This window comes from Lytechinus pictus, chromosome 5 (genome assembly GCF_037042905.1).
Source record: "Lytechinus pictus isolate F3 Inbred chromosome 5, Lp3.0, whole genome shotgun sequence".
NCBI lineage: Eukaryota > Metazoa > Echinodermata > Echinoidea > Temnopleuroida > Toxopneustidae > Lytechinus > Lytechinus pictus.
The window spans coordinates 28,146,498-28,173,765 of NC_087249.1; the positions used below are offsets into that span (position 1 = coordinate 28,146,498).

The following is a 27,268-nucleotide window of genomic DNA, read 5'->3' on the forward strand; positions in this document are numbered from 1 at the left end:
TAAAATTAATCAATAATTTATTCAAGAAAAACATTATTGTGAATTTTCTTCAACTGCAAAATAATACCTTCTCTATAAATCCAAATAAGCAAATTCAAATGCATATTCTAGTGTGGAGTATTGGCCTTGAAATCATCTCTCCTTGTATCAAGTCGACAGATTATTTCATCAAAATCAGGTAAATTTATACAATCGTGTGTGAGCTGGTGACATTTATAGAGTCCTATAAGGCCTATAATTTGGAATTTTTCATAAACATGCATTTTTTGGATATCTATCAAAATAAATTATTTTCGATTTTAAAATATATCAACTTTATCATTACAAATACAAAATAAGATCTGACTATGTCAACCACTTCAACCTCATAAAGGTTACACAGGAATAGCATCAACCCTTTCACACATCCACAATAGTATGCTACAAATAAAAACCAATGCTCATTGGAATGTATCTCTAAAACATATCAGTTGATCTTGTAAACACTAAAATCAGTATGTAAATAATTATTTTCTCTAAAATACATATGTAAATGAATTAAGAAAAATAATTATCAATTTCAATTTCTTATCAAATTGCACACATACATATAATTCAGCTTTTTCATCTATGGCATAGTGTTTATCAAGGTGAATAGAAAGTGATTCACAAATATGGAAGAAAATCTTATAATTTCAGAATCGTTTCTAGTAGAATCTGCATAATTCAAATACCTTGGGACTGAAACAATCTGATTGAATTAGGCGAAATTTGACTTTGAAGATGTCAATAAATGTTTCAAATAATCTGGGCCCCGTATCAAAAAGCTATTCGACTGATTCTGGGACTGATTTTAATGATTGATAATAAACAATAATCATAGAAATCTGCTCCATAATCAATTGCTAAGCTCTATGTAACGGGGCCCCCAGCCTGAAAAAAAATGTTTGACTAAGGCGATTATTTGACTTTAAGTCAACTTATGCAGACTATACTGTCCACCAAAGTAATCTATAAATTTCACACACAAGAATTATGCTAATTTTACAATCACTCTAATTGTTAAATATATTTTGGGGCTCATTCTAGTTATTCTTCACAAAAATATGACTTCATTAATGTGTGCTAGGGAAGTTTGAATAAGGAAAAGACAGACTTCCACCCAGGCTTCCTGCTATCGCAGATTTGAAATGAAAAATGAATCAGAAAAAACTCTTGGAACTAGCTGGATTTTACCCCGTTTGCTGTCCAGCAAGTAGTAAATGAAAGTTTCAGATTCCGCTGATTCCAAGATTTTTTTCAGAATTATTTTTTTCAGTTCGAACATGCGATCTTATTAACTGGACACATTTCATAAATATCTTTAAGTATGTTTAAAGCTTTGGTAATGATAATAATGTGAATTACACAAGACTATAATTCTAGCATTCCTATCTCATAAAAGTGTATTGACTGTTGATCAGATTTAGATTATTTTCTCTGCAAAGTTCCTATTTTTGCTAAATAAAGGCTTTTTGAGTATTCTCACAAATTTAGTGATTGTAAATAGCTATTGCATCCTGACGTTTTTTTTTTTTTTTGTATTTTAATACTAAAGAGAAAACATGAAATTCCTTTCATTGTCCACACTTTTATAAATACAAGAGACAAGATATTTTAATTGTTAAATTTACAAACAAATGATATTGAATGTTTGAACATGTTTTTCAAACAACATGTGTTTTATAACATACTTTTAAATTTCATCTGAAAATGTTTTCAAAGTTTGAAAATGAATGATCTTCAGAGTTACCAAAGCTTCAAATAAGTTTTGAAACAGGTATTGCTTGATCCCAAAATTTATGTGGATAAAGTTGATGCATCTTCCATAAATAATTTTTTTTCTAGTACTTGTTGAAGTAGTACTACATGTAGTATGCTTATTAATTTTAAATATCTTTAAATAAGATATATATCACTCCTGTCAATGTTGCTGAATAGGTAGGATAAAAATAAAGATTGATTAAAAAAAATGCAAGGAAAATACATCTACTGATTCATTTTTTAATACATAGAATATGCCCCAAGCATGGGATCATGACAAGCTTTGATTTCTCAGTTAAAACCTAAATCTCATAATATTGTCCAATACTCTTCTATGTTCCAATATATGAGGTATGCTATACATTATTACTCTCTTAATTGGTTTCACAAGTTCCAAACCTGAGATGTAGAAAAAATAGTTCTGCAGACAAAATACAACACACTATACTATCACACAAACACAAACCTTAATTACAATATAAATCTATCTGTATTCACATATATTTACATTTTGATTTTTCACAGAAACATAACAAAAATTTGGAGAAAAGAAACATTCCTCAATTAAGTTTTAATTTTGTGTCATTCCATTCAAAGGCAAAACATTTTGAATGAACGGTTCTACTTCTTTTGAATACATTCTTAAACGTAAGAGCTGTCATATCATATTGAGTTAAACGAAGATTGAAAGTTGTTTAAAGAAAGATATTGTAGTTTGACAAAGTAACAATATCAAATCAATATCACTCACACCAAAAATTTACAACTTAGTGGTATTAGATAAAATTTGCATAACTCCAAAAGTATGGGGAAAGAGGTATTTATTCTATACTTGTATATCAAAGCAGGCAACATTGAATCAAATGTATTCTTCAAAACAATGAGATATCCCAGCAAGGGCATTTTAGCCTCTGAAATGTCCAAAATACTCCCAGTAATTTCAGAAAAATGACCCATGAATTAGAAATAGGTTCAAATACACACAGTAATTTGGAATGAATAAAAACGTGCAAAGTAGCCTCTATATCGAGATTCAACCCCTCCCCTTGAAATATGGACACCTATGCATGGAGACATGGACACATTGGACACAAAACTGTCAGGAATCTGAATGCAAATAAAGCATAATCACGCAGGCAAATATTTTCAAATCTGGTTATATAACAAAGCCAAGGTCTATTAAAGTTTGTCTTATACTTCTGTAAAGTAAAAAAAAATTATTGTGGTTATTCCCAGCCTGTTCCAATAGATGGAGTGTCAAATAAGCTCATCTTGCAGATGACACCTCCCTTGTAGAATAAATGTACTTGCCCAGTGCCGACGATTTTTTGAATTTTGAAGAAAAAAAAGCTTTCAAACTTCCATGTAATCAGACTAATGGGGTCTCAACTCTCAAGAACAAGAAATAGGTCAGTTTAACACCATTTTGTAGGCTCTAAAGGGAGAATATCTCTCTCAAATAGTTTGAAATATCTACCATTATCACCCGTATCAGACATCTGAGCTGGTCATTTACAAAACCGTATTTCCCTGTATTTTATTATCATCAGGAAGGGATAGGTATATTGTTTGTATTTTCCTCGGTCTCAATGCGCGTATTGACTTTGCATGCAGAGACGACGCAAAATATACCTTTGTATTTTCCCTGGTCTCACATCCGGGCCTTTGAGGATGCGAATGAAGTGATACGCTTCATAATGTTCCGCGCACCAACGATCTACGTCATAATAAAGACAACGCTGGATCTGGGCGCTTGCAAGTACGTCATAATGGTAAAGTGCAGAGCCTAGACACTGATATTATCATGACACAACAGAACTCTATTCTTAAAAGAATCACTGTTATCATGATTTTTGCTCTAGATATCTGATTTGGATGATAATAAAAATATTGACTGCCCTTCTTTCGGGGAACATAAAATATATTGCCCTTAAAAGACCCATATTGCCCTCGTCTAAAGACTCGGGCCAATATGATTCTTTTGCTGGCAATATATTTGATGTTCCCCTCAAGACCAGTCAATATTATATAAATACTTGATAGGACTAACATTCTTGACAGTCCTATTTTAATATTATTTTACCATCATCAGTGGCTCAGAGGCAAGGTGACTAACTTACATTGTCAACGTGATTCCTTCAAGGTGCTTCAAGACTTTGTTTCTTAGGCTTGCAGGATCTCTGGTGGACTAATAATCTATCTGGTAGGAAGGTGCGGCCACAGTTGCCACAAGGCGCAAGGTTTGCTTGTGAGGCTTTCCATGCTGCATCATTCAAGGCATCAAGATTATAGTCGCCGCTCTTGTTCCCTGGGGTCAAGGAGACAGATAATTAGTGAGAGGGAGGGAGAGAAAATACTGTATTCTCATGAATAAGGTTGCTGGTAATATCATGAATCAAAAGTACACTCACAGAGCTCCATCATTAACAGATTATCAAAACCAAACTTTTTACTGACACCTGTATTATGATAAATAGAGTGTGTACTTTCATTGGGTGATTTTAAGTTCGGTGTCAGTGCTGGTGTTAGAAGTATGATTTAGATTGCTTCCCCTTGCTCCAAAACCTATCCTGAATTTATAAAAATTATCCAGATCACATAATTGACATCTCAACACCCAGTGAAATTAGTCCCTGTAGATCTACCAGCTTAAATCTGGTACTATGCTGACATTTAAATTAACCTAGCACCAACACCAAACTTGAAATCACCCATTTAGCAGTTGTTTAACCAGTCAAAGAAATAACAAAGGACCATTAGCCAGACAATGATTCAATTCACATATACATGTATAATCTATAACCTTGGACGATATCAGCTTTGCCAAAGGGCAGGTTTACAAGATCAGCCTCCAAGCAAAGCTCTTAGAAACTATGGGACGAATGAATCTTCAATATTTTGCCCAACCAAGAAAGAAGAGGATGATTGTCCTTAATTGCCTCTGTGCAAGCTAGGTATGATCCTGGATTCAGCCTTGGGACATTGAATTAATTCCACTAATCTGTTACCCCACTTTAATATTCAAAGCCATCTTGTCATAGAACAGCACTACGGTCTACCTAGTTGCTTCAGACAGATGCTTAGACACATTTGGACACTTACCTGTAGTAGGGATGACTGTTACAACAGGCTTAACTGGTTCAGGCCTGCGTAGCTTCTTGGGTAGCTTATCATTCTCAATGTGCCACTTCTTGATGCACTGTGGTTCATGAATGGATATTGACTTGCTACCAAACTCTCGCCCACAGAGGTAGCAGACCACAGTAGGTGGCCGACGAGGGATAGGAGTCTTCGGAGTCTGGAGAAAAGAAAGGAAATGGGTTGCTATTCATTTATAAGTAAATGTTGAAAAGATATAAAATGAACCTAGAAATTTTAGATATGCCTTTTTTGTTTTATCATGAATTGCCAAATAACTTAAACTTCATTGTGAATAATGATATAATATAAGAGCTGTCAAATTAAATTTGGTTAAATGCTGACATTTATATAGTCTTAGAACCTGACATCCAAAAGTTTGGGGCCCAACTAAATGGGATTATTTCAAATTACAAATTGTAAAAGAGGCCATTAAAACTTACAATACATTTTTTCAGTTGACAGAAGAAACCCCCTTATTTTCTAATAAAATATTACACAGAACAAGATTTGAGGTCTCATTAAAGTAAATATTAACACCAACCCTTGGCTTTGAGCTTTTCATCTGGTTCTCCTTCCCAATATTCAATGTGGCTGTTTTTGGTCTGACCACAGTCCCTGTTTTCGGTCTGCATACTGACCGATGTTTCTCTATTCTATCAGGATTGAAGGTTCGGCCACAATTCCTGCAGGCCACAAGGTTTGCTTTAGCAGCATCCCAGGCAGCATCATTTCCTGATGATCCTCCAGAAGCAACTGGTTTTCTAGGCAATGGCTTACGGAGTTCCCTGGGAAGCTTGCCATTCTGTACCTTCCACTTCTCTAAGCACTGAGGTTCATGAATTGGCAAGGACTTGGAGCCAAATTCTCTGCCACATATATAACAGACAAGTGTTCTTGGCTTTGAAGGAGGAGATGGTTGAAAGTTCTGAGTTCCACTCCCAGATTTGGAAGTGCTGATTTGGTGGTTCCCTCCAGATGGTGTCTTGCCACGTGACGGTGCAGCCCCAGACTTCACACTGCATATGGATTCATGCTTTTCTATCCTGTTTAGAGAAAAGGTTCTCCCACAATTTGAGCAAGGAGCAAGCTGTGAACTTGCACTTTGGGAAGCTATTGCATTATAAGCTTCTGCATCAGCACCCATGGCTTGTCCTTGACCAAGGCCTTGGGGTTTTTTGGGAGGAGGTCTGCGCAAGTGTTTTGGGAGTTGACTGTTCTGCAGTTTCCACTTTTGCATGCATTGCGGTTCATGGATAGAGATAGATTTGCTTCCAAATTCTCTTCCACAGATATAGCAGATAACAGTTTGAGGCTTCCTAGGTGAAGAAGCTTGTGCTGTAGATGTTGATTGAGATTTAGGTTGGGGCGGTGGTGTTGGCTGGAAACGGACTCCCCCCTTGGTGTTGCCCTGTTGCCTTTCAACTGGGGTTTTCACGGGTTTGATGGTTATGTGTTTCCTCTGTTGAAGGGTAACAGAACTAGGACGGGAAAGGGTAGCTGTTCCAGGTCTCTCCTGTGTAGAGGGTGGTCTAGGTGTCTGGGTCTCTGGCCCCGACCATGATCTAGATACACTGCCAACACTTTCCAATTTCTTCCTGTCTATTGCATTGCCACCCTTACAACTCTTCTGATGGACTGGTAACCTGTCTGGCAGGAATGTACGCCCACAGTTTGGACATGGTAGCAACTGAGCTTGTGATGACTTCAATGCAGCTTGGTTAAACCGCTCTATATCCTGGGATGATGTCCCACCAATTGAAGGGAATACTTCTGGCTTCCTAGGAAGTGGCCTACGCTGGTGCTTAGGAAGCTTGCTATTTTCTGCTTTCCATTTTTTCATGCATTGTGGCTCATGTATTCCAATGGATTTGGATCCGAACTCCCTCCCGCAGATGTAGCAGACAACTGCTACTGGGCGAAGGGCCCCAGGCATCAGGAAATCATCCAGCAAGCATCTTGTTTCAACTTCTCACCCCAAACATCAGAGAAACTATCTGCATACCACAAACAAATGTTGTGAAGTCTCGCTTGGTCCATAGGTGTTCCAACCTTAAGAATAAAAAAAGAAAGACATTAGTTAATATTCTGCCATACACGTACCATTTACACCTTCAATAAGTTCAAATGATAACAATAGCTCTCTAAATCTATTGTACAATTATATATACACTGACTATATGCCTATGCCCAAAATTTCAAATTAAACAAAATATAGGCCTACATTTACACAAATGAAAATTAATAATGCAAGTCTTGATCTAATGCACAATCATTATGGAGATGGATAATCACAACAATCAAAACTTTATATAAACCTCAATAACCAAGCCTGAGCAATCTTACTGTCATACTAATATATATATTTACAAAGTTCTACATATTTCATGCAGAATTAAATTCTGAACACTTATTAAAACACACATCTAAAATTGAATGTTTAACTGAGCATTTTTTTTTACTGTGCTTGATTTAGGAAACAACATTTTTAAAATCCTGATTTTTTTTTTCTCCACTCTCTTCCTAACATTTTCACATTTCTACTTCTTTTTCAAATCTACAAACATTGGTCTTCCTTATTTCACATTTGAATTCATCTTTTCCATCAATTCGTACACTCAGTCCATTAACCCAGCCTTTTCAAATAAAACAGGATGTTGAGAAAATTAACATCAGTCATCCACAAATTTAAATGAAGCTCAAAAATCAATGTCAAGAAAAACAAATTTCCACTTGGGGGGGGGGGGGGGCAGTCAAATGTATTGCTGTACACATGCATGACCAAATTATTTCCAAGCATCCCCTGAACAGGTTTTTCTCTGTGTGAAAAATAACCCCCTAAACCCCTTAACAAGTTGTCGCCAGAATATGACCCCGGGGAGAAAAAACCCATACCGTTAACACGTTTGGCTAGTCTAAAAAAAAAAAAGCTTTGAAAAAACATACCCTAAATATGTTTGATTGACCATTGACCAGTCTTTCAAAACTACCCCGTTTTTTTTAAATCAGCGGTTTTGATACCCTTAACGAGTGCATGCGCAGTCCGCGCCCAAAACTGTAAACACACCCTTTAAACGCATTTTTTTGGTCACGCGTGTGTACAGCAATATATTTGACTGCCCCCCCCCCCCCGGGTCTCCACCCACTTCTGTTCACTTTCTTTTTAGTCTCATATCCCACATGGTTTAATCCTGTTTCCTCTACAACCAATTCGTCTCCTGACCATTTGGTCTCGATCATTGCCATTATTGAACCCAATTTACCACTTTTGTCTAATTTCCAGAAAGGCTAAGCCCATATCCATTTTATCTATTAAACACCAATAGTATTATATGAGTTTATTAAAGGAGAATGAAACCTTTGGAACAAGCTAGCTTGTGTGAAAACAGAAAAATTCAAGAAACAGATCAACGAAAGTTTGAGAAAAATCTGACAAATAATGAGAGAGTTATGAGCATTTGAATATTGCGATCGCTAATGCTATGGAGATCCTCACATTGGCAATGCAACAAAGATGTGTGATGTCACTTGTAAACAACTCTCCCCATTACTTTAGTATATATTTCACTTAAATTGCCTCTTTTATCACATCTATCAGTAGATCATGTGTTCTTTCTATAGGAGGGCATGTAATACAGATTAAAAAAAAATACATCATGGATAAAGAGTTTGTATCACCTTAAGGAAAAGCAAAAAGAGACATTTTAGGGGTATTTTATAGTCCATCAAAGGGAAAGTTGTTCACATGTGACATCACACATCCTTGTCGCATTGCCAATGGGAGGATCTCCACAGCATTAGTGATTTTCTCATTATTTGTCTGAATTTTCTCAAACTTTCTTTGTTCTTATTCTTTGATTTTTCTGTTTCGTCAAAAGCCTATTTGTTCCAAAGGTTTCATACCCCTTTAAAGGGGAATCCAACCCAAATAAAAACTTGTTTTTATATGGTAAAGAAAAATCAGACAAGTTGATAGGTGAAAGTTTGAACAATATTGGACAAACAACAAGAAAGTTATGATTTTTTAAAAGTTGTAAATATTGGTAATCACTATACCCATGGAGACTTCAAATTGGCCGCATATGGGATGTCATAGTGATGTAAGGCAAGGACTACTCTTCCATGTACTCCAATACATATTATGGCTAAAATTTCATTTTTCCAAAAAGTTTTATTTCAAATGTTATTTTTCTTTCATGAGGACATAAAACAATATACGAGAAAGTTGTCCTTGCCCCTTGTCATAATTTACTTACCCAGTTGCCAATTTGAAATCTACATAGTATTAGTGATCTCAATTTCAAAGCAGCTATAACTTTCTTATTGCTTGTCCGATTTCTTTCAAACTTTCACCATTCCGTTTAATTTATTGTTCTCCTTCCCAACACAACATTTAATGGCCAAGGCTGGATTCCCCTTTAAGCAAATTTTCATAACAGTGCAAAATAATAGGGTAGATAAAGTGATAATCAGACCATCTGGACATCAATTAGACTGACAGTTAGACCAAGTGAAAGTAACGCCGGTAATTTAGACCAAGTTGATAATAGACCAAGTGAGTTAAATTTTCTAAAAATTTAGACCATCTGGAGTAACAAATCTTCTGTACTTCTACTTGTAGACCAAGAGGATACAAACCACAAGAAATACCAACATACTACATTTCTCCCCACCAGTTAGCTCTGAAATATACACATTTGATCTACACCTATTGATCATAGTACTTTTCCCAAATTTTAGGGGTAATTTACACTTTCATGAACTCTTGGACTTGGGGTATGTTAATGACTGAGTGCGGATGAAACCAACCAGCAAGGAATTTCAATTAACATTTTGTTACTGTTGTACATTTCCCCATATTACTCCACATTTTTCTTTCACCACTAAAAAAATTGTATTCCTATCTTGCTGTTCTTTTCCTCCACATCATCTTCTCATTCTTCTTTGTCTTCTCATATTTCCATTAATTTAAAGTAAAACTAACATACAACTATAAAGACACCATGCAAGAAATGTAGGAAGTCCTTATAGACAGATACCAGCAATACCTGTTCTAACAGGAAAAACTATGAAGGGAAATATTTCATAAATTGCTTTTAAAAAGTTAATTTTATTCTTTAGAATGTTTTTCTTCCTTACTTATAATTGATAAAAATTTGAATTTTGAAACACACTCAGTTGTGTTACATATTGTAACAAGTGGAATGCCTCTGGCCGTCTCACCTGCATCACGCGATTCAATATAGCAGCAGTGCTGATTTTGAAAACTACTATAACTCGCACAAGATGCTCAGTGATACTTGGTTACTCTTATTTCCACGTTTTATGAACTAGACCAATACACTTATAGAGATATGATGGCAATTCAACAAATACCCCCAACGTGGCCAAAGTTCTTTGACCTTACATGACCTTTGACCTTGATCATGTGACCTGAAACTCGCACAGGATGTTCAGTGATACTTGATTACTATTATGTCCAAGTTTTATGAACTAGACCAACACACTTTCAAATTTATGGCTGTAATTCAACAAATACCCCAATTTGGCCAAAGTTCATTGACCCTAAATGACCTTTGACCTTGATCATGTGACCTGAAACTTGCACAGGATGTTCAGTAATACTTGATTACTATTATGTCCAAGTTTCATGAATCAGATCCATAAACTTTCAAAGTTATGATGGTAATTCAACAGATACCCCCAATTCGGCCAAAGTTCATTGACCCTAAATGACCTTTGACCTTGGTCATGTGACGTGAAACTCATGCAGGATGTTCAGTGATACTTGATTAACCTTATGTATAAGTTTCATGAACTAGGTCCATATATTTTCTAAGTTATGATGACATTTCAAAAACTTAACCTTAGGTTAAGATTTTGATGTTGATTCTCCCAACATGGTCTAAGTTCATTGACCCTAAATGACCTTTGACCTTGGTCATGTGACATGAAACTCAGGCAGGATGTTCAGTAATACTTGATTAACCTTATGGCCAAGTTTCATGAACTAGGTCCATATACTTTCTAAGTTATGCTGTCATTTCAAAAACTTAACCTCAGGTTAAGATTTGGTGTTGACGCCGCCGCCGCCGTCGCCGTCGGAAAAGCGGCGCCTATAGTCTCACTCTGCTATGCAGGTGAGACAAAAATTGAAAACAATAGAAGACCCCTAAGAAATTGACTTAATTTCTTTATTCTAAAGGCAATGCCATTCTTCTTTGGGGCCCGGGGGGGGGGGGGGGTACAAAAAAGTAGTAGGTATGTGCCGCGGGCGAGACAAAAAACATGGCCTTGGAGCGGGCTTATTGTAAAAAGGAGGGTCCTCGGAACGGGCTTCGGAACTACAAATGTTTGTGAAAACGGGGGTCCTTGGAACGGGTCGCCTGCGTGTGAGTGCGTATGCATCCCTATGGAATGGGCACGCTATGTGCATGTAGCTAGCCCAGCTGCACGGGCGCCGGGTGAGCTAGCGCAGAGGTGATAGTCGGACAGCGCTCTGTGGCCGCTTTTCACCAAAATTGCGGCTCATTGTAGCAGATCAATGCGGACGGAACGGCGTAACGGAAAATATGCGAAGCTTTGGAGCGGATTTCTTTCTTCTTTTTTCACGATAAGAAGAAAATGCTATGCTTTGGAGTGGCTTTCTTTGTTCTTTTTCTCAATAATACAAATATGCTATGCCTTGGAACGGAAATTTGAGTGTAAAAATGGGGGTCCCCTCCGCGGCACATACCCACTATGCATTATATACTGAGTGCCCCCCGGGCTTTGGGGCAAGTTTCTATATTACAGCACAAATAGAGAAAAGGAAAACAAGGGCATAAAATATACCCAGGCCAATGTAAGGGGCATGTTTATAAGGTCAAACAAAAGGGCATCCATGGCCTAATTCAATGGCATTGGATTAATTTAATCCAGGTTGGCCAAACAATAAGTTTGATTTTTTTGGTACAATATTTCAAATCCTCTCCAATTTTTGTGATAAGATTTGGCTTAAATCAAGTAAAAGGGCACTTCCACTCCCCAAAATAAGATGATTTGAATAAAAAGGGAAAAAATATAACAAGCATAACGCTGAAAATTTCATTCTGTCAAAATCGGATTAAAAAACATTTTAAATCTTTACTTATTTTTAATTATACACAAGAATATAATGCAAATGAAAGACTCAATATCATTCCATATTCCTTTTTGGATTTTGTTTGAATTATAGATACAATCTTTCTTTTCTACAATAAGGACAATAAGGAGACCCTTCATAAAATCACAATAAGTAACAACAATGACAAATGTTCAGAGAGAAATTGAACTTTGTTTTACATTTCAAGAAAATCAGAATTCACTGCCACTGGAGAATGGTCATCATCTGCAAGAATAAAAAAATGTGAAACAAGTTGTTTTTCTTGTGGATGCTGTCCACACTTCAATAGAAGAGATTCAAAGGGGGGAAGTTTGACACCCTTTTCTGTTGTGGGGTTTTGTCTAGATGGGGAAATAACACAAGCTCAATCACACATCAAACAGAACAAGCAGAGATGAAGAAGAGGCACTAAACTCGGAAAACGCAGAAAGTTACAGAACTTAACTTGATGAACTCTGGTAGTGCATTGTTTTACTAAGATGGCTTCTTTGCCTCAGTTAAACTCAAATGATATTACAGAATTAACATACATGTATTCATATTAAATAAAATCAACCAATCAAAATAGAATAGAGGAGCCAACTAAAAGTGTGGGAGTCCAAAATAAAAATGACCAATAAGAGATAGAGGATGGAGATGAACAATCATTTTGGGATGATTACATTATATTATAATGTTGAAAAAAGAATCAGGTCTATGTGAGAATGTAATGAATGAGCACATCTGAATAGGAAAGGACTAGAGAAGCTGGTTGAAACTAAGTCAAATGGAAATGGATGAAAACAGAATCATTAAAGGGGAATCCAGCCTTGGCCATAAAATGTTGTGTTGGGAAGGAGAAAAAGAAATTAAACAGAATGGTGAAAATTTGAAAGAAATCGGACAAGCAATAAGAAAGTTATAGCTGCTTTAAAATTGGGATCACTAATAGTATGTAGATTTCAAATTGGCAACTGGGTAAGTAAATTATGACAAGGGGCAAGGACAACTTTCCCATAGGCCATGTACTTTATTATCAGGGTTTGTGGTTTTCTCCTAAGTATCCATTCCCTGGGGCAGTAATCTAAATATAACCCAGGTAGTATATTGTTTAATGTGCTCATGAAAGAAAAATATAATTTGAAATAAAACTTTTCGGAAAAATGACATTTTAGCCATAATATGTATTGGAGTACATGGAAGAGTAGTCCTTGCCTTACATCACTATGACATCCCATATGTGGCCAATTTGAAGTTTCCATGAGTATAGTGATTATCAATATATACAAGTTTTAAAAAATTCATAACTTTCTTGTTGTTTGTCCAATATTGTTCAAACTTTCACATATCAACTTGTCTAATTTATCTTTTTCTTATAAAACAAGTTTTTAATTGGGTTGGATTCCCCTTTAAGAATGTAAACAAAACTGAAATATCAAAGGTGGAACTGCAAATAACTAAAATATAATAATAAAAGGAAACCAAATGTAAAACAGTCAGACACTATGTCTAAGCCCAAGGTATGATTTAAAAAAAAAGGACACAGAATTAAGGGCTCTAATTATTTTATGCCAACACTTGACTTGAACAATTTCAGTGCAGCTTTAGGTCTCCATTTCAGAAAGAGTTAAAATTAAAGGAGAATGAAACTCTTGGAGCAAGTTAGCTTTTGTGAAAGCAGAAAAATCAAAGAATATGATCAACAAAAGTTTGAGTGAAATAGGACTAGCAATAGAAGAGTTATTAGCATTTGAATGTCGAGATCACTAATGCTATGGAGATCCTCCCATTGGCACTGCGACCAACATCTATGATGTCACAGATGAACAACTCTCCCCTTTTGGACACTGAAAATATACCCCAAAACATCTCTTTTTGCTCATTCTAATCATATGACAAACGATTCATCAATGATATAATGTTGTGAAACCTCTGTACTTGTCCTCTCATGAAGAGAACACCTCACCTTGTGATAATCTCTATAAAAGTGAGAATATAAGTGAAATAAGTACTAAAGTAATGAGGGAGTTGTACGTGTGTGACATCACAGATCTTGGTCGCACTGCCAATGGGAGGATCTACATGGCATTAGTGATCTCAACATTCAAATGCTCATAACTTTCTTATTATTCATTCAATCTTCCTCAAACTTTCAACAATGTTTCTTTGATTTTTCTCTTTGATATGAATTCAGCTGGTTTCAAGGGTTTCATTCTCCTTTAAGCTCTACAATGGTCTTATGGGGTGTTGCAAGAAACTTGCAATTGATCACAAGTCAATTTGAAGTCATAAACTAAGTAAATTGATCTCATTTTCATTACAAATATTTGCAATTGATTGATGGTCTGCTCCCCTTGTCCTTCAACATTAATTTGCTTTATGTCTAGGTTTTTTAAAACTTTGCTTTAGAGTCTATCATTTGCAAAATTTGCACCTGAAATTGGCGATTGCAAATATTTTCTTGCAACACCCGGCCTAAGGCTCAGTTAAGCCAAAGGTTAATCTTCTCTCCCTCTCTCACAAACTCAGGCACACACACATCCCGCAAAAATAATGATTTCCTAACTTTTATTTAACAATCTAGATCTAAAGTACTGACAACTGACATTAACCATATTGGGAAATATTGTTTAGCATGTTCAACAATTCAAATATGCCATGCTTAGGCCTCAGCCTCGGCCCTGCCAACTACTGCATACTGTTCAGCCAGGGGTTCAATGGGAGAGCAGTTGCAGCATGCACTACCGAACCGACGCTGAGGCTGCCTGAGCTGAGCTGAGCCAGGCAGCCTGCGTTGACGATCGACTGACAAAATCCGTAGGGGCCTATTGCAAAACCCTAACTTAAGGTTAATGGGAATCAACTTACGGAACTATGCATGATTACATTTTACCAAGCTAAAAAAAGAAGTAAACAAACCTGAAATTGGATGACAAGTGAAACCAACACCGGTGTTTTCATTAGCAGAATTTCACCATAGAAACCGTACACAAAGCTAAAAGTTCCACGACGATTTCCAAATACGAGTCTAGCGCCAGCTCAAGTTCATAAAACAAAAATGGCAGCGCCCATGGAGAAACACGTGAAGAGACCAGGAATTGGCGTTGGAGTTTTTGTAACAAGCAAGACACTTTCCTCCTATGTGTCACAACGTCGGAAAGTTAATTTCCTTTCTTTATCTGCCTCAGGTGACAAATACTGAAAAATAACAACAATGACAAAAGATTGAACATGTTTGGTCAGAGCTGGGCAATGATTATTAGCTCGCTGTTTATTCAATAGACTCATATTTGTTCAGAATGATATGAACATTGCAAAGTATGCATAAGCAAAAACACAGCCAAGAAAATTAACTCGACAACAATGATAAAGTATTGGGATTTGAAGCTTAAATCCCGAGGGATTGTGAAGGAAGAAGATTTGACGTTGCGTCCGATTTTATGTATGTGTCCCTGGCTTTGTCTGACTTCCAACGACCATGTTGTGAAATCAGAAAGGGAGAAACTCGATTGTTACTAGCGGATGAAGCTCCACCCGACCGGAGACTGTGCAAACCGAACTTAGAGACGTCGGGAACAAGGGGCTTCAACGCCTCCAGGACAATCTCGCGAGTTCTGGTGTAACTTAGGCCGTGAGAAGTGGCGACTAGACCGCGTTTGGAACGAGCAAGCCTGCGAATCACTGGTAGGTGAGAATGAGGAGGATCGCCTAAAGCTGCGAAATATCGCTCGGCTATAATGACGGGACAGGTCGGGTTGGATGTCCTAGCAATGGTAACATCTCTGCCTTGGCGGAATTGATCGGTTTTAGAAGAGGGTAAGTGTAGGACTAGCCTGTCATGATGAAGAGTGCAGTCCTTCCTTCTTATCCTGCTAAGGTCGTCGAAGCGTAGGAATCCAGCATAAGAAATGAAGCATATAAACAAAATGCGTAGATCAGCTAAAGATGCATTGAGCTGACCGTGTGATGCGCGAAGATGGGACAGGATTTCTGGTGTAACAGGCTCCTTACGACAAACAGGGGAAGAATGAGTCCGGTTATACCCCTGCACTGCTGTTTTTACCATAGGGTCATCTGTGGGTGAAGGAAGGCCTGCGAGACTGTGCGCCCATTTCACTGACGCGACGAGGGAATCTGCTAGAGTCTTGGCTCCGCTAACGGAAGACAGATGGGAAAGGTATAGACAGAGGTGGTACGCTTGGACTGGAAATGTGGGTAGAGATTTGGAGCTCGCCCACTGGACCCATTTGTCCCAACGGGATTTGTATTTTGATGTGGTAGATGAAGCTTTGGCAGACATGAGTAGGGATGGAAGAACATCAGCGGCTAGGCTGCGTAGATGCGGATCGGAGATGGAGTCTTGCTTGGCGGACCATGTTTCTGAAAGTTAGCTCATGAGAGCAAGAAAATTAGACAAAATTAATAAAAAGAAATCAGTCGAAAGACTGACATACATACTGTAACAGTAAGCAGAGTGAGAAATTTCAAGAAACAAAGTAATGAGTAGAACCAAAAGCTGCTTAATACGTACTTTTTCAAAAGTAGGTATCCAAAAGACCTAGATTTAATCAAAAGAATAACAATGCGACAGGAAACGAATAAGGAGGATGCAAGGCGCCCAGTACCTGACTAGTGTACGAGACACTAGTACTCGGAGGCCACGAAAAACCCCCATATTAGTTCATGGAGGAAACGTGGTTGCGTCCCAGGGTACCGAGCGAGGGCGCACTCCCTTGCTCCTTGCTCCTGAATACTAAGTAATGCAAGTTTGACCAGGGGCGGGGGGGGGGGGGGGGTGAGGGGAAAGCCGTAAGAACAAAAAAAAAGGGGGGGTGGGAAGTCGAGCTAATAATGCTGAGCCGAGAATGGAAAAGATATGCTTGTTAGCGCAACGAGAAAACTCGAAATACGCAGTTACGTAAGAAACACAAAAGGAACACCTTGCGTTGGATACCGAAAAGAAATTCCACTTTCCTCCTATGTGTCACAACGTCGGAAAGTTAATTTCCTTTCTTTATCTGCCTCAGGTGACAAATACTGAAAAATAACAACAATGACAAAAGATTGAACATGTTTGGTCAGAGCTGGGCAATGATTATTAGCTATCGAGAAACGCAAAAGAAGGCATAACAGGGTAAAAAGTTGCCAGGAACTTAAATTGACCTAAGCAAGGTGTGATTACAATGCAAACAAGGGCTGCACATCACCTAGGCATGCAAATCTGCCTGTATATCACAAAACGGGGGGGGGGTGACTAGGCACGCAAATTGGCCTGGATAGAATAAATAGAGATAATGATAGGTACGCAAATCAGCCTCGATAGAACAAAATAATATTATTGGCCCGCAAATCGGCCTGTATCGTACAAAAGGAACGAAGGGCGCACAAATCGGCCTGTATAATGCAAAAAGCTAATATCGTAATATGAGTACTTGATCATGATAAGGACTCGTTTGCTTCAAATACAATTTGGGCAATAACCCAAGTCAGCAGAACAAAAACCGGTGTTTGAAGTTCTAGGCGAGCGCTTAAAATCGTATCGTAATGCTAGGGTAAAAAATGACGGTTGCTCGCAAAACACATCTTTGTCTTTGTGCAAGGAGGAGGGAGTAAATGAAGCATTTAATATCCTCCAATCGTGAATGTGCGCATCAAAATGGATGCCGTCGGGGCAAATGAAAGGCCAGAAATGGGAGGTAGGCCAACGGGGAACTATCAGCGTGCCGACAGCGCTACAAGCAGCCATGCGCTTTATTACTTGAATAATGAACGATACTGGCGGGCAGAGTAATTGTTTTCAAATTCCCAATTTTGACAAAATGCGTCCACGGCGGAAACGCCCCCGGCGGAAACGCCCCGGCAAAAAAATCTTGCGTTAAAATTGGGAAGTTTGGCATTGTGGGGGGAGGCAAACCTATCGACTGTATGTGGCCCCCACAAGTTGTCTACTTGTGAGAAAGAATGATCGTCGATAGACCAGTCGTCATAATCGCGATATTTACTGATCTTGTCTGCTAAAATATTTTCTCTCCTGGGTAACCATTCCGGTGAAATAACAATATCGTGCAACTGACAGTAAGAGAAAATATCAAGCGCGATACGATGAAGATCGGACTTAACACTACCATGGTTAATGATTCGAGGCACGTTGGAATTATCAGAGAACCACTTGATTTTTTGGTTAAAGCAATGGCTGGAAAATGCTTTGAGTGAGCGATAAACAGCGGTCAATTCGCGCCAAGTGGAACTCTGAAGTTTCTCAGAAGGTGACCACAAACTGTGGACGCGCAGGTGTGAATGATCTTGGACATGAGCACCAAAACCAAGATCGCTGGCGTCAGAAAATATTTGCATGGTCGGTACAAGGCGATATGAAAATGCAAATCCATTAAGCGAAAAAATGTTGGCAGACCAAAAAACCAGTTCATTGAGCACAGATTCGGAAATAAAAATCAAATCGGACCATGAAGACCGAGATTCGATTGCGCGATAAGTTGCGCGCGTCATCAATCTCGCCACCGGACCGAGAGCGAGATTCATTGAAATGACGTGTCCGGCGAATGAGGCCAATTTTCTCACTGGGACAGGAGCAGCAGCTTTAGAAAATGACATAAGCTCGTCAGTGCTCTGAACTAAGTTTATTAGTTTCGACTGAGGTACAAAAATCGAGCGTGATGGTGAATCGATGAGGAATCCTAAGTAAAGAATTCTACTAGATGGGTTCCAAGCACACTTTGCTTCATTGGGAACGAAACCGCTGCGCCGGATAGTTTCCCTTACTACTGCCAAATTTGCTAAAGCGGATTCATAAGACGGTGAAATGATGAGGCCGTCATCAATATACATGTAAGCAATTATACCATGTGAACGCCAGTGGTACACTAGTGGCCTTGTCAATTTAGTGAACAAATAACATGCGCTGTTGAGCCCAAAAGGCAGTACAGTGAATACATAATAACGTACTACGGAATCAGAATGGGTCCAAGAAAACCCTAAAAATTGCTGGTGGGGGGGAAATATGTCGACATGGTGATAGCCGGACTTTAAATCAAATGAGAAATAAAATTGCTCGGAACCAAGCACTTGCGCAATATGAGTGAGATCTTCATATTTAAATTTAGATTGTGCAACGAACTGATTTGTGTGACGTAAATCCAAAACTAGGCGTAATTTTTTGCCTTCGGCAACGGTTAGAGGGTTACAGCAATAAGGGCGTTGCTTTACTTCTACTGCACATCTGTTTTGTATCAATTCAGAGATGGCACTTTCAACAAAATCTGGGTGATCCAAACTGGACTTGTTATTCTTGCTATAAAATGGGGGAGGTACTTTATCAAAAGGGATTTTATAACCGTACTCGATAATATCGCAAACAAACTTGGAAGCTTTTAATTCACTTTTCCAGAATGATAAACATTCTCTCAATTTACCTTGCACGCCTGAAGGCGGGTCGAGAGATGAGGCGGGTGGGGCACTAGAAGGGGGCCTTGGATGGCTGTTGCTGGTTGACGGCACTTCTAGCGGCTCGCAGAGCGGGGCAGTTGGGGCGGACGTGACCGGAGATGCCACACTGGAAGCAGATGCGGGTTTCAGAACGGTAGGGGTTGAAGCGACGAAAAGTCCCAGGCATAATGCGAGGAGGTACAGAAGAGCGGGGGGCCCGGAAGGGGGGCTGAATCTTTGACTTTTTGGCTGTTTCGGCCCTTTTGGTGGCTGCAGCCTTCTCCGCCTGAAAATAAATCGCATATGAAAAAATTAACAATGCATGAAGAAATGCACAGTGGTATAAAACGCAGTCAAGTATTGCTAAAATTCGTATGAAAAATTTGATATATTTTGTTAAAAATAAAATATTCTGGAATTAAAAACATATTACCTTTCTGAGACGTTTTTCGTCATCGGAATTCTCCGCGAGGTCGTCTGCGATATACTCTTTGACTGTGGCCCAGCCCAAAGGGGAGCGGTCTGCCAGGCGAATCAGTTTCTGCCTCTGAGTAAGGAGGGCGGATGCCTCGAGTAGACGCTCCTTTGCGGCCTCGATATCGATATCCTGCAGCGAATGTAGAGCGTCGTCAATGCACTGAAAAATTTTCTGGGCGTGGTCGTATTGCTGCTTGTTTCCCTCACTCTTGAAGGAGGGGGAGCTTTCGGGCTTGGCAGATTTCCGGGAGGCAGAGTCCACCTTTCGTTGAAGAGCCTGGATGGCTTGTAAAATGTTGTGAGACGTGGCTGGGCCGGGCGTGGTCTCGTCCACGTCCATGCCGCTATCTTGACGGAAAAAATACGGTAGCAGGGCTCGTAGAGAAAATCTGGAGCTGGTTTCCAAACGTGCGCGAGCTAATAATGCTGAGCCGAGAATGGAAAAGATATGCTTGTTAGCGCAACGAGAAAACTCGAAATACGCAGTTACGTAAGAAACACAAAAGGAACACCTTGCGTTGGATACCGAAAAGAAATTCCACATCCTAATTGTGTCGTACTTGGCAAACGTAAAGGTTCGACGGGCAGTGGGACATTCGCCCTTCCTGGTGGACATTTAGAATTCGGGTAAATTACACTGTTCCGTATACTTCACTTGTCTTGTCTTTCCGTTGATTGCGGGCATCAACGACAACGGAAAGACAAGACAAGTGTACGCGTACGGGTAGGCCTAGCCCTAGGCGGGGCCCTAGGCTAGCCGTCGAGAAAGAGTCAGAGCTAGCTACTCGGCGCGGCGGGGGCTTCCCCCGACCCGGCCGGAGCGCGTAACTTCCCTTCCAAAGTTCCCATCGCGGCTGAGCTTAGGCTTAGCCCGGGAACAACGCCGCACCTAATTTTTGACCTGGCCAAGTTAGCCAAGAAGGCAAGATCTAAAACAATGAAGTACAGCCAAAATAGATAATGTTAATACAAATACAATATATCAGTATATGTCAAGAATTTATTTATGAACTCCTTTCAAATTCATTCCACAGTCGACTGAAAGAGAAATATATTTTCAGTGGGGGATTTATGTATTTCCTAAAGAAATGAAATAAAATGTGGCTACCTCCAGACCGTTTGTATGTGCTTCCGAGTTCTGGTCATATCTTTTTTGTATGCTACGCCTATGTTTGTACTTTTGAAGGATACAATTTAATATTTATTAATGAAATGAATTGGTGCAGACAATTTCAGTTCCTTTTAAACCAATAATAATCCCCTTTTTTGTTTCTTTCAGAGAAGAATGGGTGGATTGTGCAAAGAGAGAGACAGAAGAAGAAACAGGGCTTCGTCTCAAGGATGTTGTCTTCTCAACTGTTGTCAATGCAATACACTTGGAGGAAGACTACCATTATATCACAATATTCATGAGGGGTGAAGTGGATGCAGAATTTAAGAAAGATCCAGAAAATATGGAGCCTCATAAATGTGAAGGTGTGTTTGTATACCAGAGATTGAAGTATAGTTCGGTGTTTAAGTTTGGTAGGACATTTTGTTCCCTATGAAATTTTGAATATAAACTCTGGTAGTGGTACTTGTAACAACAAAAAATAAAAATGTTCACAGAATTGAATGAAACTTACACAGATTTGAAGGTATTATATCTGCCATATTATTTTTCAGGTAAATGTATGATACAGAGAAATGAGCAAATGAAGATCAGAAAAAATAATGAAATATGCCTGTCTGTTTATAGTGTGGTCCCATATGTTGTTTCTTGAGATTGCTATACCAGAAAAAGCAAAATGAAAGTTAATTTCAACCAACCCTGAATTGCTTTGATTAAATTTTGCTCTAAATAACTAAATATTTCTAGAATGTAAAACACCTTAGGATTGTGTCCAATCATTTCCTATCGAAATACAATTTCTATACCAGAAAAAAAAAAAGACATCCAATAACAAAATCAGCCCTCCTAGTAAGCCCTCAGGATCGAAGGATATACAACATAGGGTCTTTTTTCACATATGGCTCATCTATCAAATGAAAGTAAAAATTTTGACAGAATGTTACACTTGAGTGAGCACTGACCATTTTTATAAATCTCGCATAAATCCTCATTTTCACGCTGCATCAAGGAAAATTTTTAGGCGAAAACAAAACTGACTGGTATTCTTAAGTTGGGTTATGTTGTCTACCGTGCATGTGTTATTTACAAAATAACATGTATAATTTGTAAATAACACATGCACGGTAGACGAAATAACCTTAAGAATAATTTGCTATGACCCTTGTCAGCAAATAAAACACTGAAGAAAGCAAGGGCCAAAAGCTTTGCAACACAGTGTATTACTGTGCTTCATTCTTGACCATCACCTACTCTTCACACATAAAAATGGTCAGAGCGATACTCTCTCATTTTATATATATATATATATATATATATATTATATGAATATAAGTCGTGCATAAATGTTGACACAATCTCATTGAATAATGGCAGTAGCATGCATTTTCTCAGAGCATGATCTGACCAATGCAGTGGTGATGCGTTATGTACCATACTCCACTTAAAGTGCAACTCTTCTAAATCACACTTGAATCTTTGTGAAACATCCCCATGCATTTAAGAGCATTGGATCAAGAAAATTAATATAACAATTCCTATCTACGCCACTAACAGGTTGGGAATGGAGAGACTGGAACAGCTTTCCACCAGAAGATGAACTCTTTTGTGCTCTACGAGTCGCTAGGCAACAGGGACATAATCCATTCTCATAAGGGAGACAGACTACAGCAATATAACCAAAGGAAGGCTATGGTGTTTGCCTACCAAGTGAATGAATGCAACTGCAAGGAGTAACTTGAGAACATTGCTTAATACACAAGACAAAATTCATCAAAATGGAAGCATGTTTCAAATTAATTAAGCATTCTTGTTTAGCAGCAATATTTTAAACAGTGCAAACAATATATTGTTTTTTCCTCACATCATTTATAGGGTTCTAATTGTTTTAATAGCTTCAAATCTAAAAAAGAAAACAAAATCTTGTAGGTTCTGCCTTTTAGTTATGAAAAATTATCAAAATTAACTAAATTCTGAAATAATGGCTTAGTTGTTCTCTTGTTGATATTGAATTGTTAAGGTTTTATGATTGTTATTTAAAGAGGATTCCACTGTGACATTGTTTTTTTTTTCATATAAAAGCAGAAAATTAGAGAATGTGTTAATGAAGGTTTGACAAACATATTGAAAATAAAAGTTAATGTCAAGTCTACCTCAGAAAAATGTTGATTTGAGTCAATAGAAAAAAATAAAACATAACACTGAAAATGTCATCAAAATCGAATATAAAATAAGAAAGTTATGACAATTATTTCGCTTATTTTTCACAAAATAGTTATATGCACAATTTAGTCTCATGCAAAATGAGAATCAATGATGTCCCTCACTATTTTTTTTGTTTTTATTGTTTGAATTATAAATTATTTCATTTTTTACAGATTTGACAATAATGACCGACTTGACTGAACCATAAACTGTTAAACAATGGTAATTCCACATGTTCAGGGAGAAATTAACATTTGTTTCTCAGGACAATGAGGAGAAAATTGGAATATTTCATATAATATAGTACAAAAGAAATAGTGAGTGGTGTCATAAGTTCCCTCATTTGCATACTGAACGGAATGTGCATGTAACTGTTTTGTCATAACTTTCTTATTTTACATCCGATTTTGATGAAATTTTCAGTATTATGCTTGATGGATTTTTCTCTTTTTTTTTCAAATCAACTTTTTGTCGGGGTGGACTTGTCCTTTAATGATTTTATGAAGTTACATTCAAGCAGCTGCCTCTTATGTTTTGCAATATTATTCCATGAATTCAAATTATGTAATGGTTCTAGTCTTCTAGATGACTGAAAGTATTTCTCTAATACAATATACATGTAAATGCATTATATGACCGTGTCTAATGATATTGAATGCACAAGTAATTTTTTTTAAAGAAAGTAGCATTTTATGGCATTTATACAATACCACAAATGGGGGAGCTGCTTGGATTCGACATCCCAAAATTAAAATCTTCAAAATCTGTTTGTCTATTTTCATTTCATGCAGTTTCACCAAACCCTCACTAATATGTTTCTTTTACATTTCTGCTTTCATTAAAAAAGCAACTTGACATGAGGATGCTCTTACCCTCTATAAATCATGCTGATGAAGAGGACATCTTATTCCCTCAGCCCACATACTTATGTTTGTTTTTACATAATGTAATATATATGTGTATATTTCAAGACCTGTAGTTTTATATAATGTAAATAAAATAGTTAAAACAAAACATTTTCAGTGTCACACAATTTACCACGTCAGTTGTCGTATTTTCCAGTTGAGTGAGATACAATTATATGTAGAGGGGTTTTTAGTCTTTTTACAATACCCGGTACTTAGGAGATTGCTGCCCCCTTTAATATTTAGTGTGAGTGAAAAACCAAATAGATAGTGGATTTAACAATATTCCTGATATATTTGGAAATTTGATATCTGTAAACCTTTCCCTTTCATAACAAAGCTTGGTACTTCAGTACTGTAATCTTGTTCAGATTGTCCTTGGGTAGGTTAAAACCTTGTACATGTGTCTCTTTTTGTAATCTTGTTTTTATGATGAGACAATCTATCAAGTGATGCCCTGTCCAAAATCTCAACATTTTATCGAGAAAAACTACATGTATAAACAGTATATACTTTTTTTCTTCACTCAGCTGATTCAACTTTTTGGAGACACAAAAGTGTTCTTTCCGTCCAAGCAGCAAAATGCAGGACATGCAAACATACAATGTAAATTCAATTTTGCCAAACACCATTGATAGAGTTTCACATACATTTAATAAGGTTATGAACATTTCATATAAATATTATCCACACTCTGCACAGATTATTTCATGTGTTCATGTTTGATAGTTTAAATACTTTCCTCGCTAGTTCCTTTCAAGGCTCAGTCCGAAAAATGAAAGTTTCATGTATTTTCCACTTATACACAATCAGAAATGAAATATTCATTCTGAAATGATGATTTCCAAGAAACCAGGAGGTGGATCATTGAGCTACCAGAGCAACTACAATTTGATTTATAGCACGCAGAAGGTAAAACTAGCAAGCTATGCTCACTTATTGATATTTTCCCCCTTTGTTTCACTTGCACTGCCAGATAACTTCTGAATGAAGGCAATGTGTAAAGTGGAAATTATTATTATTATTAATAGACTACAAACTAATCTAAAGTAAGCATTATTTTGAGTATAGCTACTGGGTGTTGTGGCATGCGCCTGTAATCCAAGCAGCATTGGGGAAGTTACTATTTGATGCAGATTTTGAGGTCTTTTGGATCGTGACATTAAAGTCTGGTATTCTGATAGATTGATGTAGGAAATTAAATGTAGATCACATAAAAGAATAAATTTTGTCATGTTCCCAATAACTAAACTTCTTTACCAACATAAACAACATTTAGTACCAAACCTTGGTCGATGAAATTGAAGTATGGAAGTCAAGATCAACTGCATGTAGATTACTAGTGCCAACTGGCATTACAAATTTTTGCCCCCACCCCCATCCTCCTAACACTGTCTGGTCATATCTTGCCACTGCTGATATAAGACATTGCATTTCAAATTCGTGGGGGAAAAATTACTTATTGTTAAAGTTAAAAGATCAAACAGATTAGTTCAGAACCAGTGTCAGAATTAGCAAGAGATATGTTCCTTCTCATGAAGACCCAAGTTCCAGAGTTAATGACCTTGTTTGATGCACCAAGTGTAGCTTTTATGAGATCAAGCTCTAAAACATACTTGTAAGTCGCTATCAGACATGTTCAATCAAATGTTACATTCATCAACCACTTTATCCACGTGTTGAGTCTGTTCATGATTGCATCCATCTCAGTGGCAAAGTTAATCAGATCTTATCAACTTGTTCCTTCACCTTCTGCTTCTGCTGCAGCAGTCCTTTCTTTGATATCAGCCTTGTGTCTAGCTCTCCTTGCTATGACATAGGTCCTTGGATGAACTGGAAGCAATCCAGACAGTCCTTTGGGAGAAGAGGGGAAAGGAGGGATATATAACATGAGTTCATGAACATCGTACGGCTTTTTTTCCAATCATATTTGCATCTTAGCTTTGTACATATAGCTCTATTTGAAATGATGATTGGGATGAAGATGGTAATTATGAGGATGATCATGATGTGAAAGAAGACGATGATGGTAATGATGAAGATGATGATAAATGGTGGTAGTGATGATGATGGCAGTATTGATGGTGATTGAGAAGAGGCTATGACACGATGTAGGAATCTTACCTAACAGATGTGACACTGGTGATGTGGGATGCGCTCCTACTGCCAGCCAATACTTGAGCCTTTCAACATTCAGACTGACCAGTTTTTCATTATGATTATTGGGCATTGGATCGTAGGTGCCCAACTGCTCCAAGGCTCTTCCGCTGTTCCTTGCAAACTTATTGTGAATAGCTACGATATGATAGAAAGGCCTGTTGGTACATCCATGCCGGGCAAGTCGTAACATTACAGGCATGATGATTTGAAGAAATGGAATTTATTTCCTGAATTCTAGATGATCCTCCTGAAAGATGGACACATAAAAAAATGGATCAATATACATGTTATTTAAGACACTGCCTAATTTTAGGCCCCCATTCAACAGAGGGGAAACCTTTGAAGGACCTTTCAAAGACCAAAATTGGCAAGGTCTTACAGCAGTCTCCAAGATTACTGAAATTTGCCATCTCTGTTGAATGGCTAAGAAAGACCCCTCAAAGAACTCTGAAAGACTGATGGATTACTGGTCTTAGACCTGTCCTATAGAGATCTTTCAATGGTCTTTCAGAGAACTTTTATGCAACAAGTGATCTTTCAGAATTCTTTCCATGGACTTTGCCTGGTCTTTCAATTATCTTTTGATGATCTTTCAATGATCTCTCATGAGTCTTACAGTAATCTCCGCAAAAATCTTGACTGCCGAAAGATCAAGGAAAGACTAATAAGAACTTCGAAGTTAATTGAAAGACCACTGAAAGACCATCAAAAGACAATTTTCCTGTAAGACCGCTGAAAGACTGTTTTGAACCGTTTCAAAAAGTTTTGGGACTCACAAGGACCACGAAGACCATTGAAAGATCCATCAGGAATCGTGAAAGACCTCAGAGATCTTTGAAAGTTCGTTGAAGGACCCTTGAAAGATCAAGCACGTTTCATGGTCTTAAAGCAGTCTTTCAGAAGTCTTGCTCTCTGTGGAATGGGGGT

At 37.8% G+C, this 27,268-nt stretch overlaps 3 protein-coding genes across 4 annotated transcripts in view; 1 reads left to right on the plus strand and 2 right to left on the minus strand.

Annotated features, from left to right (window-relative positions):
- On the minus strand, window positions 1-15,073 carry LOC129262172 (zinc finger protein 474-like). Of its 2 annotated transcripts, none has more exons than XM_064100164.1 (4): window positions 14,963-15,073; window positions 5,465-6,972; window positions 4,885-5,080; window positions 1-4,090 (listed from the first exon to the last, which is right to left on the minus strand). In XM_064100164.1, exons 2-4 carry the CDS (start codon window positions 6,854-6,856, stop codon window positions 3,921-3,923), a joined length of 1,758 nt encoding a protein of 585 aa, XP_063956234.1. In that variant the 5' UTR covers window positions 6,857-6,972; window positions 14,963-15,073; the 3' UTR covers window positions 1-3,920. The 2 variants fall into 2 exon arrangements, with proteins under 2 accessions (XP_063956234.1, XP_063956235.1); XM_064100165.1 differs by having other exon boundaries at window positions 5,562-6,972; window positions 14,963-15,054.
- LOC129262170 (nucleotide triphosphate diphosphatase NUDT15-like) lies at window positions 15,047-24,290 on the plus strand. The gene is made up of 4 exons (XM_064100166.1): window positions 15,047-15,171; window positions 20,503-20,590; window positions 21,243-21,439; window positions 22,629-24,290. Exons 1-4 carry the CDS (start codon window positions 15,102-15,104, stop codon window positions 22,724-22,726), a joined length of 453 nt encoding a protein of 150 aa, XP_063956236.1. The 5' UTR covers window positions 15,047-15,101; the 3' UTR covers window positions 22,727-24,290.
- The window catches only part of LOC129260340 (small ribosomal subunit protein bS16m-like), a 6,970-nt gene continuing 3,658 nt past the window's right edge, over window positions 23,957-27,268 (minus strand). Inside the window, exons 2-3 of the mRNA XM_054898337.2 lie at window positions 26,306-26,588; window positions 23,957-26,035 (exon numbers count right to left, since the gene is read on the minus strand). Coding sequence (XP_054754312.2) covers window positions 25,914-26,035; window positions 26,306-26,540 — 357 coding nt within the window. The 5' untranslated portion in view covers window positions 26,541-26,588 and the 3' untranslated portion in view covers window positions 23,957-25,913. The remainder of the gene's footprint in view (window positions 26,036-26,305; window positions 26,589-27,268) is intronic.

Bases quoted from the DNA above. Each gene is read 5' to 3' on its own strand.
- LOC129262172 (XM_064100164.1), bottom strand. From the start codon at position 6,856: ATGCCTGGGGCCCTTCGCCCAGTAGCAGTTGTCTGCTACATCTGCGGG. The intron at 5,081-5,464 runs GTTGGTGTTAAT...TCTTTTCTCCAG, and splicing joins TGAAAAGCTCAAAGCCAAGG to ACTCCGAAGACTCCTATCCC. The intron at 4,091-4,884 runs GTAAGTGTCCAA...CCTTGACCCCAG, and splicing joins AACAGTCATCCCTACTACAG to GGAACAAGAGCGGCGACTAT.
- LOC129262170 (XM_064100166.1), top strand. From the start codon at position 15,102: ATGGCAGCGCCCATGGAGAAACACGTGAAGAGACCAGGAATTGGCGTT. The intron at 15,172-20,502 runs CACTTTCCTCCT...GAAAAGAAATTC, and splicing joins AGTTTTTGTAACAAGCAAGA to CACATCCTAATTGTGTCGTA. The intron at 20,591-21,242 runs GTAAATTACACT...TGTTTCTTTCAG, and splicing joins GGTGGACATTTAGAATTCGG to AGAAGAATGGGTGGATTGTG.